The 16,795-nt window shown below is 37.6% G+C and overlaps 1 protein-coding gene across 1 annotated transcript in view; it reads right to left on the bottom strand.

Annotated features, from left to right (window-relative positions):
• The window catches only part of mettl24 (methyltransferase like 24), a 24,030-nt gene extending 7,235 nt beyond the window's left edge, over positions 1–16,795 (bottom strand). Inside the window, exons 1-3 of the mRNA XM_011491621.4 lie at positions 16,355–16,795; positions 4,322–4,420; positions 1,327–1,460 (exon numbers count right to left, since the gene is read on the bottom strand). Of these exons, the coding sequence (XP_011489923.1) occupies positions 1,327–1,460; positions 4,322–4,420; positions 16,355–16,642 (521 nt within the window). The 5' untranslated portion in view covers positions 16,643–16,795. The remainder of the gene's footprint in view (positions 1–1,326; positions 1,461–4,321; positions 4,421–16,354) is intronic.

Genomic DNA, 16,795 nt, shown 5'->3' with positions numbered 1-16,795 from the left:
CATGTCAAATGCCTGGTTTATGTAGCTTAAAATTTTAATGAAGACATTTTTTCCGAATGAGGCAGGAAAAACCACTCAAAGCTTCTGTCCTTTTCCAGCTCCTAAAACACATCAGCTTTCAAAGATTTTAGATTAAATCTCATATCTTAAAGTCCATAAGAAGCTCTCTCTCTCTCACATAAAACCTCCCAAGTCACTCTCATCTGTTCATAAGAGGCACAACAGCACCTCAGGGAACAGTAACTTTTCTTCTCCAGCCTACACCTTAGACTTTCAGCACAACTAAGAGAATTGAAATATTCAGATTACTCTCCGGTTGTTGGTGGAAATTAGACCAAAAAACAGAGAAATTGAGTTTAAGGTTGTTGGATGAGAAACTAACATCTTAAATGTGAACAGATGCTGTACAAACAGACAGAAGGTTTTCTGTTGGAATTAATCTGACAATTCCAACAATTTTTGCAAAAAGAACTGGTGTAACAAAAAAGGCGAAGGTCCAGATTAAGGAGGAACAGTCTGGGCTCTGCCTCAACCCAGGTACACTAAGCTCTTTATCTGTGCATGAATCTTTGAGGGATCTTGGGAGTTTGCACACCTGGTCCAGATGTCTATTGTGATTTTGAAGAAGGGATTTGATCGTGTACTTTGAGAACTAACAGGGAATGCTCTGGAAGTATGCAGGGTCAGCAGAAAGTCAAGTTGGAACCCACCAGCATTGGCCTTTGTCGCAGATTATATTAGAGGCACAAAGCATTAGGTTACCATCCATCTACTTCTGAACCCATTGAATCCCTTTTGGGGTCTTGCGATCTCTGGAGCCTGTCCCAGCTACTGTTAGGCAAAGGCGGAGTACACCCTGGACAGGTCAGCGTTAGATTACCCAATATTTATTTTAGATGTTCTGCAATTTATTAATTTATACGTGTTCATACCCTGAACTTTGGCCATCAGCTGGGAAGTTATCAAATGCAAGTGATTTGTCTCAAGTGGTTAAAATGACCTTTTAACTGGTTTAACTAGCTACATGCATTCAGTGGCCATGTGTTTTGCATGTAGATTCTGAAAATGGTCGTAAAAACTTGCATAGCTATGCTGTGCATAGAGTTTTGAGCTCAAAATATGCGTTTAAATAGAATTTCATGTAAAGTGGCACTTGGGCAATACCAAGGACGGTGTGTACGTGGTTTCAGTGAGATGCATCCCAAAATAAAAGCTCTGCAACCATCTATAGTTAGACTATGAATAATGAAGTAAAGGTCGCAGAAAATTATGTTTTTGCTTTGCTGTCCAGTCATGGTGAAATGGATGTGATTGGTTTTTACTCACCCAAAAGAGTAGACCCGGCAGCTTTTGCTTTTTGTCTTTTGTATCAGGCTATATTTGGGATCCAGGCAAACTGCCCAGCTCTTAGATGAGCCTTTCCAGGCAGTTCTCTTGCTGGATAATGAGGTACATGACACCTAAGCAAAAAGAAAACATGCATTCTTAAAGCAGCTCTCCACACAGCAAGGAACAGAAATTTCTATTAACCGACTTGTCAGAGCAAAGAAAGGATTATTAGAAATAGCTTAACTCCCACTTTTTATTAAAACAACTTAATTTTCCGTAATCTTAGCAAAGCTACAAATGAATGCATGAATATGACCTTTAGCCAACATGCATTTGGCCTACAGTGCTCAACCAGTGTAAATATGCATATGTTTCATCAATGTGCACAGCTGTGGCTGATGTGTGAGCAGCTCTGCCAAGCCCCACGGTGATGAAGCTGCGATGCTAAACAAGGAGATTCAAGTCCTGATATGCTGAAGAACATGTGCTACAGATTTCTGAATTTATAATTTGATCTGATAAGACAATATTTTAAACCTCAGGTTTTTATTTATTTATTCAAGTTCTTACACGGATCACTTTCCTGGCTCATGAAACACTTGTTAGAGAAAAAGTTTGATGCTTTTAAAATCAGTAAAGTCTTCATTTAAATCAAATGAGCATATGAGTCTAAAATAAACTACAAATCATTATGTTTTTTATTTTTTGCTCAAGATCTTGGCCACAATTCTTATTTGGGTCAAATCCTGCCTGTCTAATTTAATTTTCAAAGCAGGGGAAAGAGTCAAGTTCCACAGGCGTTCCACAGGGCTTTGTTTTAACCCCCCTTTTCTTTCAGATTTACATGACATCTCTCAGCTTCACTATCCAACTCATAAAGATCCTGTTTTCCAAAGTTTCTGGATTTTGTCTTTAAATTTTCTATTTAGAACAAAACCAAAAAACCTAAATCATATTTGTAACTATAAAACTTTATAGAGTTGGGGCATAAAAAAAGTGATTTACAGCTTCATGTTTCTAAAAATTAAACGTTTATTTTTCAGAGGTACCTAACTTTGTGTCTCTTCTTGAATCACTTTGATTAAAAAAGCATTTGCTAGCTACAGTATACAGTAAATTTGGTGAACATTTTTGAAAATGAGGGTCTTACGTTACAACGGCATCATTTTAAAGTAATGGTTTACTTTTGAGTGAGCTTGTATTTTTACACATTGAGAGTAGCAACTTTTTGTGGCTTTCAAATAAATCAATACAATCAAATGTCAGATGGAGAAAAAAGAAGCAGCTAAGTGCACTTGAACATTTGACAGACAACAAAAGCGTCCTGATGTTTCTTTGTTCCATCAGGCATGAGAATAGTACAGTACAGATTGAGTGGTAATCTATTCAAACTATTGTTTGGAGTTGAAAACATGCAGCCATTGGCTTACTCATTGCTAATGTGCTCCAGCTGAGGGCTCAAATCATCACACATGCATGGTGCTGCACTGCAACAGCTTGGGTTCAACTTCCATGACCTGTATTATGTTGTCTGATTTGTAGTTGTCATCACACTTCTACATGAAAGGGGGCTGCTTTCACTGGGATGGTTGTGTTGTGGGTTCTCTTTTTACTCTGTCAGCCATTATTACAGACAAAGATGCTTCCATTTATGAAAATAAAGTCAGGCCATAAACAATATTTGATATTCACCTATCACTACGACAACGTCACCCTTGTGCTATCTTGACGTGTTCTCCCTACCATGACAAAGGTGGATAAAGGTGGAAAGATTTCATGTAATCCATGGACACCAGTGAAGATCACAAATCATTGAAGAAAAAAGGTTCAGCACACTGTCCAGTGGGTCTAGATGACCCAACTCCCTATGGTAAAGTGCATAGGATAGCACAAGGCTTAAAAACTACCACTACTTCTACATACTACTACTACTACTACTACTACTAAAAATGCTTGCATACACTATTAGAAATGCAAGATAGTATGTTGGGGCTTTTACTTTTGTGGTGGAGTGGTCCCTTGTATAATAAACTGCAGTGGCTGAAATTCACCATTGCTACAAAAAGAAAGTAACCTTGCGAACAGTTAAAGAAACTGCAAATAAAAAGAAACGCTGCTGCAAATAAAAAAAATGGTGCAAATAAAAAAGTCACAAGTGGATTATTGGGTACAGTTTTTGCCCATGCACTGCTGTGAGAAGAAGGAGACGAAAAACTGTGGTTCAAATTGGAAGTTGAATGGGAAAGTGAGTGAAGATGTTAGTGTTCAATGTCACTATTTCTGATGAGTTATTTGGTTAGCATATGTAGCTTCAGGTTTGATGGTAAACTGGTTTATTGTTTGCTTTTTTTCCGGCAAATTGGAACACATCATATACTGTAATTTTCCATAGAAGTACATGGGAAAACTGGGTTCTGCATGATGAACACACTGCTGGACCTTGCATTTGTTATGCAATGTACAAGTTTGGTGTTTTTTAAAGCACGTGTGACCTTTTTAATGGCATGTAAGTCGCACACAGACAAGCACAAAACACACGACAACAAATACTCACACAATGCAAGCAGTTTTACCAGTATCTGTGAGCGTTTGAGCTAGTATGAGCATGTTTATAGTGTTGTGTGGGGGCTTTTTAGTAGTAGGAGAGTCTTCAGAGTGGAAGTAATGAAGCATAATTTATAGCTTAAATGGTTTTTTATCTCCATCTCTGGATATTCCTTCACCGTTGCCTGTCTTTTAATGACACAGCTCACATTTGCAACTTTTCCCAAGCACGCATTGTTCTTTTAGATCTTAATCTACTTTACTTTTAACACAGAGTACATGAAGACATCCCAAAACTACTTTTTCATGAATTCTCTTGACTATAGTATAGTTAATTACCTTGTCAGTAAAGTGATACATAAATGAAATGATGCTTAGAGTATTAGAATGGATGCAAAAAAATGTAATTGTGTTCACTTTGACCTAATTGAAAGTTAATAAGACTCACTTGTGGGGTTGTGATGTAACTGAGGAACCTTTTAGCTTCATCTTCCAGGGAAGGTTTCGGTCCGGCCCACGGCTGCAGATCTATGTGCCACCGCGGAGCCTGGCGTTGAACACACAGGTGATCAGTAACAAAGACACAAAAGTGGGGCGCTCAAGACATAGAGTCCAGGGAAACAGTAACATGAGCGTTATTCTTCAGAACTGCAACCCAGTTGTGTGTAGGCTTGAGCTCTGATGGAACTGGGTCACGTTGTGCTCTGTGGGGAATTTTTCCACTGTTGTTTTAGTGAAACGAAGGTTGCTATTCATTAATATGTATTCCACTCTTAAAGGTTGGGAACATTAACATGGAAAGTTCAGTTGTTTCTGGGGGCTACAAAAGAATGCAGCTTCACCATCAGCCAGCTGCTGCAGCCCAGCTGAGATCACATTCCAGAGAGTTGGCAGAGCTTGCTTCGGCCCGCTTCATTTATACTGGAATGTGCGTGTTTATGATTAGAGCTGAGGCCAGTAATCTGCTTAAAAAGGAAGAGACAACGCTGAAATGATGCATTAGCTGTTATCACAGTCTGACCAACCCTGAAGCCAAACAGTCATTAATTATCCTGAAGGCTTTGTTTTATTTTCCACTCCGCAAAAAACTCTGTTTGGGTTTGTGAGATATTTGGATATAGTGAAAAACTTGTTGCAAAAACAACAAATCAGTCCACAGGAATATACAACAAGGAATATACAAAAAAAATGCTGGCCGCAACTGGACCATTATTCATTAAGTTTTAACTTTAATATTCAAAACGTTTTTTCTGTTTCAATAGTGAGTCTTTCCTGCATCTCTTAGCTGTCACACTCCAAAATTTTAGTAAAGTTGGGAGCAAGCCAGAGTACTCCTGCAGCAGCATATGGTTTAGGTCAAGTTTAACTGAATCTAAAGTTGTTCAAAAATATTTAAAATCAAATGTAAGACAGTTTAAAAAAAAATGACAGAAAAGTTAAAAAATATGCACTCAGGACACAGTAAGGACATAATAAATGTTGAAACGCTACCAACAGATGACGTTTACCATGCGTAAACAATGAAAAGATGAAAAAAGATTAAATCTGGACCATTATTTAAAAAACTGGCATTGTTGTGATTAAATTAAAATGGCAGATTTAGCAGAATGAATACTTCTAATCCTCAAATTGAAAAGATATAGTAAGCTTTTAAAGTATTAAATTAACTTTTATTATAGTAGTTGGTGACTCATCAGTGAGCAGAGATGAGATTTGTGAAAGCCTCATGCTCAGTCAGGCAACAGTAAGTTGTGTGCAGCTCAGAGAAGATGTTAACAGCAAACAGCATCGCGCTGAAGTGTTGAAGCTAAGCTGTGTAAACCATGATCCCATGTCAGCCCATAAATCCAGAGTCCAGGCTTTAGCGTTAGGGTTTTCACCTTTCTTGAATTGATATGATAGCTGAAATTGTTTGAAAAAGGTTGGAAAAAATGTGGAACTGTTGGAAAAATACATCTACACAAGAAAATATTGTGACAACAACTAAAACACACACACACACACAAAAAGATAGTTTATTTTAAAAAAACTGACATGACCATTTGAGCCTTCATTTGACACTTTAATTTAAAAAAAAGAAGTTTTGATTAAAAAAATATTTAAATTGAGTTATATTATCATATTTTAATCCATATGGATTTTATGGTATATTTGGTATAGCTTGGTTTATTAAGATTTAAAATGAAATAAAAGAAACCACCAAAGAAAACCAGAATTATTTTGGGCTGTTTCTTTTTTGGTCATTTCCTATAGTAATGCACTTTTTAACACTGTTTTCCACCTGTGTGGCTCTCCTAATAAAGAAACCTAACTTTTATTCATCTATTTAAGCAACATGTATATACATATATTAGTTTTATTAGTTTTTCATGTGATTTCACAGAAATTTCAAAAGTGCTTTAGTCGTTCTTCTAATTGTTCGGATGGATGTGGGTTTGGATTAGTGCTTCGCTGCACGGGTGTGAGAGAAGTGTGAGCAGTCAAGCTGAGCATGAATAATCCCAGAGGGAGAGCAGGGTGGATGTGTGAACATGAGATGGCCGGATAAAACAAGAGAAAACTTCTAACACCGGAGGAGGCGGATGACGGTGGAGCTGAAAATGGACCAGTCTGAGAAGACTGCCAAAAATAGAAAAAGTCCTCATAAATAAACAAGCTGATGGATAACTGCTGGTGACATGGGCTGTTTCTGTGGAGAGACAGAAGTGGATCAAAGCAACAATCAGTGCTTTTATTTCCAACTGCTGCTGCGAGCAGCTCCAGTGTCACGGCGCTGAACTGGAAAATATATAAACATGTGTCGACATGCGGCCTGAGCCACGTTGGAGTCAAGAAACAATGGGTGCAGATTCACATTCAGCGGCCAGTTTGGTACTATGGTATGGGATGGTACTAGATTTTCAGCTAAGAAGAAAACCCTTCACAGTTGAGTCTTAGCCAGCAGCGACAACTATTTGAAAAGCTCCTTGCATGATCTTAGCAAGAAATGATGTGCTTTATTTTGAGAAGTTTTACTTTTCTGGTGGCAACTTGCTGCACTATTCAAAGGTTTTTGAAAGGATTTAGGTCAGCTGGTTGTTTTACTGAAGACTCTTTTCCTCATCTTGTGATACTTTGTGCTTTTAGTGGAAGTTTCAGTCATTGTGTCGAGTTATCTTGCTATAAATCCACAAAATATTTTGCTTTTCAAGCATGACGATAATGTGATTTGATTATTTTTCTGCAGCATTTTGCTAATTATGCAACTTTCATGGCTCAGTGTCCAATACAGAGCTCCGTTTTCCTCTTAGTCTCATCACAGTGTTGGTCCAAATTTTTGCACAAGTGCTTGGTTGTGACAACTTGCACAACACTTTCGATAAGAGTGTTGAAAAATATCCCAAAACTTTTAAGTTTTGAGCTTCAGGGTCCCTCTCATTTTCCAAAATGTGCCTCAAAATAATTTAGACTTTGGAAACATTTTCAATTTAGTTTATGGAAGTTGGAAAGTGTAGGAAAACATCTTGCAACTCGAAGACTAAATTGTGACTGTTAAGGATTTTAAAAAGTAAAAGTTTGACGCTCAACCTCTACAACATTCATGCAATTTAGTTTTATTTTGAAAAACAGAGGTCCCAGAATCTCATTTGACCCCACCTTCCATCTATTAACAATGTTGTGTAGCCATCCTGTGAGATACAAGACATCTACTTCTTTTGACGTTTTAGATAAAAAAGAAATCCTGCACACAAAATCATTTATTCAGTTTTCATCTTGAAATATTTAATCCTAGCCCTTCTGCTACATGTAAACTGATCAAACTATAAAAACCTTCAACATGTGTTTTATGGGCAGGTGGTAGTCAATGGCTGACAGGGAAAACTGGCTGCAGATGCAGCTGTTTCCTTGTGCAGGATCCTCTATTCCTGGTGGGAATGATTTATCCCAGCTCAGTCAGGGAGGGCATTACATATCCATATATATATATATATATATATATATATATATATATATATATATATATATATATATATATATATATATATATATATATGGATATAAAGGATTTCTCTGATCCTAACTGAAAAAAGGATGTTAATCTGCTGTAAAATCTCATAAGAAACTGCAGAAGATTGAATGTATGCAGAGCTGGAGGGTGAAATGTTTGTTTAAGCAAAGCAAAGAGAAGAAATTAGGATGCCTGGGATCAGATATGGTGGATGAAGAAATTCCAATTCTCCTCTGCAGATGGTAAACAAGCATCTGGAAGTCCTTTCAATCACGGCATGATGGGAATGTGCGTCTAACAAAGATGAAGAAAGCTGCAAATCAGTTCAGATGATCCAACAACGACGAAGGAGAGCAAAGTTTGTGCAGAAAAAGTGGAGTAAAAATGAAGGTGAACATTTTACATTGTGTTTTCAGCTTCAGAGACCATTCATCACAGAACATTAACATTTTTAAGTTCACATATAAAAATATGCTAACATCGTTTCAGAATACTCCATATTTTATCTGTCAATAAAAGTAATAGAGAAATCAATTTCCCTCCACTCAGAATTGAAGTTTTTTTTTCTACAGAAAATTGATAAAATACTCCCTTGAGTGAAGAAAATAAAGTCAAGAATCTGTGCTGCTTCTTTAAGCTGCCAGCGGGGAGTCAAATTAGTTCAAGTGGCTCATCAGAGAATCCAGTGAGTCTTTTCACTTCAGCTTGAGTGTTATTTTGAAAAGCTTTGCTTGAACATTTGAATATTGCAGGTACATGCAACTTCACTCCTTTGCAATGTATTTGTGGGAATCTGTGATTATTAGCTTGGCTGTCAATCCATTTCAGGTGTTTTAGATTTTTTTGGGGTTAACGTACATCCATGTTATGTCAAATTTTTATGTTTAAAGAAATAGTAGCTTTCTGCATTTCTCCTTGGCTCAGTTTCAAATGTCCTAATTGTGCCTAAGATGCATTGGAATGCCTCATTGTGAGTTAAAAAGGTTGAATATGTCAAATCAATCCAACCCACTACAGAAAACACACTTCTTCATTTCATCTCTTTTAAAAATCAATGTTTGGCCAGCATCTTGGGAGACAGATGGAGGGTCTTATTCATCACAGTTCCAATCTGTGCGCCTGTCTATCCAAATATTCGCTCGTCTCCCTGGAAAATATCCCAGAAATTAGGTCTGTGTTTGATATGTCGTTAGAGCAGAGGAGTCTTGCTGAGCTCAAAATTGTTTTGAAATGTTGCTCAAAAGTCAGTGACAAGCAGACTGAAGAAGTTTCCGATTTGTCTGATTCCTCTCCTTGATATTATTATTGATGCTTTCAAGACTTTAAATCATTTAAATGTGCAAGCAAGAGCAGCTAGAAAGAGTGTTTGTAAATGAATCAAAGTGCAAAGACAAAATTCGGGGACTTTTATGGTCAATGCTTTCATTGACAGGAGCGGGGAAGTGGGCTGCAAACTTCCTGGAATGTTTTAAAAAAAAAAGTTCTGTCCAAAGGGCGGATTGTGGGATCGGGACCCGGGTCCTGACAGTTTGACACTGGAGCCCTCCCCCTCTTCAGTGAGTGTCACACAACCATCCACTGTATTGCTAGTTACCACATCCTTTTTTGCATGGTAGTTATTGCATTTTTCATATTTCGATCATGAAATGTAGATCCTCTGTGTAGGAGACCTTGTATGTAGCGGCAGGATGGTTCACTTTTATGCATATTTCGATAACATTTGAACAGAAAGATTATTTTAAAGCTTTTTTTGTACTTCTTAAGGGCAGAACTTACAATCTTGAGCTCAAATCTTTCAGAGGAAGTGAGCTTAATTTCTGCCTTAAGCTATTTGAATGTTAAAAAAAATGTTTGATTATTTCTCTTAAATTAAGATAAAATCTGTCCAGAAGTCTATTTTTATTTAAAAAAGCAAAACAAAAACATGTTTTCTTCATGTAGCGCCTTAAGCAGGACGTTTTAATTAACATATTTTGAAAGAAAACAATGTTAGTTGATTTTGGTTGTTTAGCACAAATAAAGTATGAGCTTATTTGTTTTGGTTGCACAAAATTATGAAGTTAAATGTTCCTGCATGCTGTTCAAACTGTCAGAAAGACTTTAATATTACAACATCAAATTTAGGTGGTGTTCAAGAGTCTTTTGCTTTGCATAAATTCCCTTTTTGCAAAGCTTACTGTGCAGAAAACTCATGCAAAGGACACATGAAACAGGTTGACATTTTCCATTCTTTTTTTGTGTTTTTTTTACATTAAAAAATAGCACATCCTGTACATGTTTTGTGTAAAAAGTTGCAATCTTCCAAATGAAAAAGTGGATTTAGTCTTTCCATAGAAAAGGATTTGTTTAAAGATGATTTGATCTATTTTAAAAGCGTTCCCAGTCGTCTTTTAATTCTGATTCTGCCTTTTTTAGGAAAAAATCAAACCCCTGTATTGTTTTTTTAGAACATAGTTTCTGCAGAGCGGCATGTTTTTAAAGAATTTCGTGGGCGGGACCATTAGCGCAGAGTAAGCCCGCCTCCATTTCCCATAATCTTCTCTCAGTTTTTATCTTAATTTTCTTCTATGTCCTCCACCATGACAAAAATGCCAAAAGATCATATCAAAAACATCATTTTCATTGGAGTGGGCATTTAAATACCTTGCAAAAACTGTGTGTTAACCTTTCCAAAAGATTCTATGCTTATAGTGATACTACTTATATAAAAATACTACACACATTTCATAATAGTGTATATCAAATCTCAGCTACAGGTGTTTCACCTGTTATGTACAAAGATTGCCAAATTTAGAGGGTTTAATTACATTAATAAAAGTTTTATCTGATGGGAAAAATGTTCATGCTTTTCTTTGGTTCTGAAAGCTTCATGTGGGAAATAATCTGAAATATGGTGTAGTTACAGTTAAAGTTATTTGTTCTTGTGAGAGCTAAATTGTAAACGAATCAAGGAAGACTGTGGAATTTTAGAAACAATTTACTCATCTTGCCTTTGTCATTTCATGACAAGCATGCCCACTTTTTCACCACACCAAGATTGTTGGGAAGACACCTAAGAAAAAAAACTACTCTTTCTTTATTATGGTGTCTTTGACTTACTCTAATTTTAGTCCATTTGCATACAGACTGTAGGGGAACTGCATCAGGATTCTTTTGCAACTGAACCAAAAGCTACTTTACGGACAAACTGGGGTTACTTAAGGTTGATGAAAAAAGTTACCTTAATCTTTCACATGTCCCAAATGAAGTGAATTCAGATGAACTCTGGTGAGGACCAAACAGAACTCTTGACTATGGAAGGCAAAGAGTCTTTAAACATGGCAAAGTAAAGCTGCCATCTTTCCAAAAGTTTCATCCCTTTTGGACACTGACTTCATATTTCATGGTATTTTTTTAAAGCTGTTTTTTGCAGTACTTTTTTTCTAATCAACATTCAAAGAGAATCCATAGACATGCTTGGATGGGTTTTCTGTTAAAGAACTGGTCTGACCTGCACAGACTCTCTAAATCTCCCTGGGGATGAGGTATAACAGGGATTGCTGGCAAAGCAGTTTCATCCAGCCCCCCAGTTTGACCCCATTAATCCACTGCACAATTAATTGGCACTATTTCCCACAGATTTACTCCTGTGTCATTTTAAAAAGCTTGCAAGAAAACGTAAGTTGATGAAAGAATTTAAAGCGTGTGCCTTTAGATGTAGATTGGCGACTATTATTTAAGAATTACAAAACATAAAAAGATTTTGAGGCTTCAGTTACAATCTCAGGTTTTCACGTTGAACCCGTATTTTTATCTATAACCCAATAACGACCTTTGGGGGTTGAGTTTTAGTGACATTAAATAGCTGGACTATCTACTAATGCCAGTTTTCCTGGCATGAACAGGAAAACTGGCCCCACTCCGATTGCACGTCAACGTCTTAGCTCCTGATTTCATGCGACTCCCCGGTTCCAAGCGGGAGGTTAAAGGTGCCTGAGAGCTGGCTGTGGTCACACTGTTGGGATTACAGAAATCAAGCCTCTCTTTCTTTTCCAACAGTCCCTCTCTTTTCCTGTCAGTCTTTCTTACATCATCCCTCAGTATTCCCAGACACGACCTCGGTCACTGCATTTAAAATTCTGCTGAAGCCCAACCCTGACTGGCAGGCGGCACAATAGCGCTTTTTCTGTCCGTTTCCAAGCAGAGCGAATTATTGATTAGAACAGTTAAAACTTGACTAAACTGATGCTTGTGCCGCGGTGGATGTTTGGGAAATTAAATTTAACAAGAAAAGTACAAAGCAAGGCCAGCAGCTGACACAAGCATGACAGGAAGCCACAGAAGATTCTGTCTGATAGCAGCTTTACACACTGACTGGAAGTTAATTAAGGAACGGGAAGCTGCTGCATTGATTGCAGCCCCAGCTGAGTTACTTAAACAAAACTAATTAAACGGAACTAAAGTCAAAGATCTTCAAAGCCAGAAACAATAAAAGTTAAAAAAATACATATAATTCAAATAAAGATGAGGGTTTTTGGAGGTGCCAGTCAATAAAATAACAGTAAATAGTTGAAATTTAGCTCATACTTCCTCCAAAATCGGCTTTACTAAGGTGACAAGCAAACCAGATAAACTGTTTCTATTTTCCTTTTAGCATTAGGTCATATTTAAAAAAAAAAAGGTTTTTTTTATAATTATGTGTTTTCAATAATATTATCATTGATATAGTTTGTCTCATAGCTAGAAATCCAAGGTTTGTGAGCTCTGAGGTCATTCCAGACAAATGTTGGATGCTGCACGCACACAGAGCTCCAAAAGTCCAAAAATATCTTGGTAAAATGTATTAATAAAGCCCCATTATTAGTGTTAGTTAATGCATAATTAAGTATTACCTCTCAAATACAGGGTTAACAGACACTTTTATGCATTACTTTGCATTACTGAGTATATTATTTAATATGTAAGTAAAGTTAAATTATGTTGATTGACTAACATGTTGATACATACATAATGATTATTGATAATAATAATGCTAAGCAATTGCAAAGGAAACTTTTATTCATGCTTTCTAATGCATTAAAGAATAATGATGGCATAATTGTTCATAAACATTTCATAATAAACTAACGCTTTCTTAGTTAATCAATGCTTAATCATGCATTAATAAAGTGACCCGTATTTTAAATTGTTACCTGTGTTTTTGTAACGCATGCATTTTGTATTGTAATACTCTTTTTTCCAATATGATGAGAAAACACAAGGCAGCAGAAGAGTTCATTTCAAGTACAATGATATATTGACTCCTTACAGTTGACTAAGCCTCCAGCAGCAGTTTTACTTATTTCTTTTAAAAGGAGAACAAATGGCACATGAGTGTGTCGGCTGGATATTGTGCATGCGCCACGTTGATTTATAGAAAGCCGTCGGTTGGACTGTAAAACTCAGAGGCTGAGTCATCCATGCATGCTGCGTCTGCTCCTCTTGTTGTCTCTTTCTGACGGTGTCTCTGCTTCCCTTCCCTGCTGTTGTTGTTTGGTCCGACACATTTTCATGTCTGTCCATAATTTACCAACTCATCCATGTCTTCTTTTTCCCAGCAGGAAGCAAAGAGTGTGAGAGATAAATGATTAAAGAAAATGCATAATTTAGTCTCACTCAATAAACAGTGTGTGTTTTAGCGTGACTGCCTCTGGGTCTGTTTTTGTAAAAAAGAAACAAAACTAAGAAATCTATTCCCTTCAACCTGCAGATTTTTGAAACTTTTTATTAAGACAAATTCTTTGATTTCCCCTTATTACAAAAAAACAAACACGTAATATCCTATGCCTTTCTTTAAACTAAACAAGTAGCTGCAAGAAATGCCTTAATTCTTCAGGTTTTGCATATTTTTCGATTCTATTATCCATAAAATTCACTTTGCTTCTAAATTTGGGCTGAACACAAAGCGGCTCCACATTTACATCGTCCTAACATGAAAAACATGCATTTTATTTAGATGTTCTTACATTTTTTTTTCCAAATCATTCTTTCATCTATAGTCATTTGTTTTAAGAAATTCACTTTTGTGATATTTTAAAAGCCATAGTACCATATTTGATCATATATGTGTGGATAGGTCTTTTAAACTTCTGTAGACCCCTGACATCTTCATCACTTATCTAAACTTGTGTGCTTGACGCAGTTTGCCTGCCAAAGACAAACCAACATCAGTCAAAACCACAAACTGAAAATGGGCAAATGTTTTTTCCATCCAACTCTTGCCATCCTGGTTTCAGGTGGTTTCAGCAGAGCAAAGCTGGAAGTTCAGTGCAGAAAACTTCTTATAAGTCAGCAGAACCTCAGCGTTTCTTGGCAAATACCTTCATGAAGCTGCTGTCTCTGCAGGGACACAGCAATAACTAGGCCACAAAAAAGCTATTTTCATTGTTTTTGAAAATCCCAGTCGTTTTAGTTCTTTTTCTGGCGCATCAATGCACAAAACTGAGCTTTATAAGCATTTACTGCAAACTGTTACATTAGATTTATTTGATCATCAATATCTGATCAGGCTGTCAATGACCGGGTAAAACCATTGGCTGGGTATGAACCCTGGACTGAGTGGCCCCTTCCCCTTGGCATTCCAAACAGGAAGTAGCTCCAAGATGCCAAAATCCCATAGACTTCTAGAGAGAAATAAACAGCTATCACTCAGTCATTCTATTGGTCAGAATAACCACTCTTGTTTAAAAACGTTAAAAACGTTAATTGGATTAACGTTTTTGTTAATCCAATTATTTTTTATGATTTTTTTGTGTAATGCAATTCAAAATATAAACTGATGCCTTAATATAAGTGTGGCCCCACGCCAATCGTTTGACAGATTCTCCTATACCTGCTTTCAAGTGGTAGGGGTGTGGCCTTCCAACAAGCTTACTCCTTATTGGTGAGAGTGATTGCCACAAAATGTTGACTCAGACAAATCACTACTTACTGGCTGAGTCCGAATTCCTTCACTAATGCCTTCATAGTGCACGATATAGTGCATTCGCCTTTTTGAAGTGCTGTCCGAATCTACAATTCCAAAATCGAGGGCCCTAGAAATTTCCCGGAAGTTTCTGCAAAAGACCAGTGTGCATCGACGCTCCCTAAAAATGCATTGCGTTTGAACAATTTTTGCAAAGAAAATGTATTTAAATGTATTTTATTAATAAAACATCAACGTTTTCATCTTCAGAACTCAGTGGACTCATAAATGGTTGTCCCAAAATGCCAATGAGATTTTCACTTTGTAAAATTAATTATGTCAAATTCACCATTAAAAAAAAATATTAGTGAGCATGGTGTCCGAATTGCTTTTAAAATCCAGGGCACTTCATGCTCCCTCACTATATAGTTTTTTAGTAGTTAGGGATTAGGGTGGGAATTCGGACACAGCCACTGACTTCGTCTAGCTCCAACATGGCGCCGTCCGTATCAAGAAAACGGTGTCTGAATTGAATTCATTTCGCTGGAAGTACACTATTTTTGAATTGGTGACATCACACTCACTCTGTCCAGGTTTCATTTATAGTCAATGGGTAAGACAAAGATTTCACATGTGATTAACCTTAGTTATTAAGTCATCGGAACTAAGCGAGCACTTTTTGAAATTCTCTTTCATCCTCCATGAACACCCAGACTCCGATTTCCAGCACATGACTTAGTCCGCTGAGCTAAAAGAAGACATCAGCGAGCAGTCGGAGGAACATGGTTGGGGGGCGGGTGGCCACATTTTGAATCACTATAGAAGAAAAAGCAAGAGGATGAGAGCGGTGCCATCGTGACCTGACAGAGCAGAAGTATTACAGTGATCTTGAAGACAAGAGCTTAAAGCGAGAGAAGAAACAGAGAAGTATAAGTTGAGAGAGGGAAAAAAAGGTAACACATGCCATATAGTTTTGATCCAGGCTCCTCAAGGACATCTCAGGAGTTGGGGAGTTAGCATATGGCCTCGTGTAATATTGATGGTGCACACGTGCTCTCCTCATATTGTGGTGCGATGCGCCTGGAGTGATTTGTGTGGCCTGAAAAACGGCATCGTTTGTCACGAGTAACTTTGGGTTGTGAGAGATTCAAGCAAACACAGCTGTGTCGCTGCAAAAAGAGAGGAAAACATCCGATCCGAGGCAGGTTCGCATGTTTTCTGAGTGGAGCGGGAAATGAACCAGGGAGACACCGAAACGAGGGAAGTGGAGTTGCCCGGATTCTGCAGGTCAAGGGGTCAAACTCGTTGAGTGGTTTGTGAATAGGCTTGTTTGCTCCTGCAGATGCTTGAAGTCTTTTGTGTGATGTGCCACTCCACTGAATTGATGCACGAAGGTTTGAGTTTTTTGTTAAATTTATAGCAGCCCTGAGTTGCTAGAAAAGGGAATGACAAGTTATCTTTTAAGCTTTTACTGAACGAGCATCAACTTAGACCCTTCAAGGGTTTGAGAGCTTTAAACCACTTTAAACTGGTCTAAGTAATCTTTAAAGAAACACGTATTTTAAACGTACCTTTTTGTGCAGAGTGGGTTCACTGTCCTGAATGTGAATGTAGGAGATTTCCCAGCTTTCCTCTCGCTCTTCTACCTCTGCAGAGGCCAAGTTTATTTTTAACTGACCCCAATTTTGAACAAATTGGGTTCCCAAATCCGAGGATGCAAGGGAGGCCTTCCAACCCGTCTCCAGGTAAACGTAAATACACAAGCAGACAGCTGTGAGCAGAATACCCAAACGAAGCAACAATCGCGGGGTGAGTCGCCCTCTGCTCATGTTTGTCCTCCTGGATCTCCCTTTTCTCATCCCCACTTTCAAGTTTTTAACCCATTTCTTCCCTTGTTTTGTAACAGTCAAGGCTACCTCTGCTGCTGAGCTCCACCACACGCGAGTGTTGCATCCGATACAAACTTTGGGAACTCCCTCTTCACTCACAACCACCACTTTTACCAAACTCAC

Source organism: Oryzias latipes, chromosome 24 (genome assembly GCF_053564925.1).
Source record: "Oryzias latipes strain Hd-rR chromosome 24, Olatipes_Hd-rR_3.1".
Taxonomy (NCBI): Eukaryota; Metazoa; Chordata; class Actinopteri; order Beloniformes; family Adrianichthyidae; genus Oryzias; species Oryzias latipes.
The sequence above is the reverse complement of the archived record's forward strand: the minus strand, read 5'-3'. Positions and strand labels throughout refer to the sequence as shown.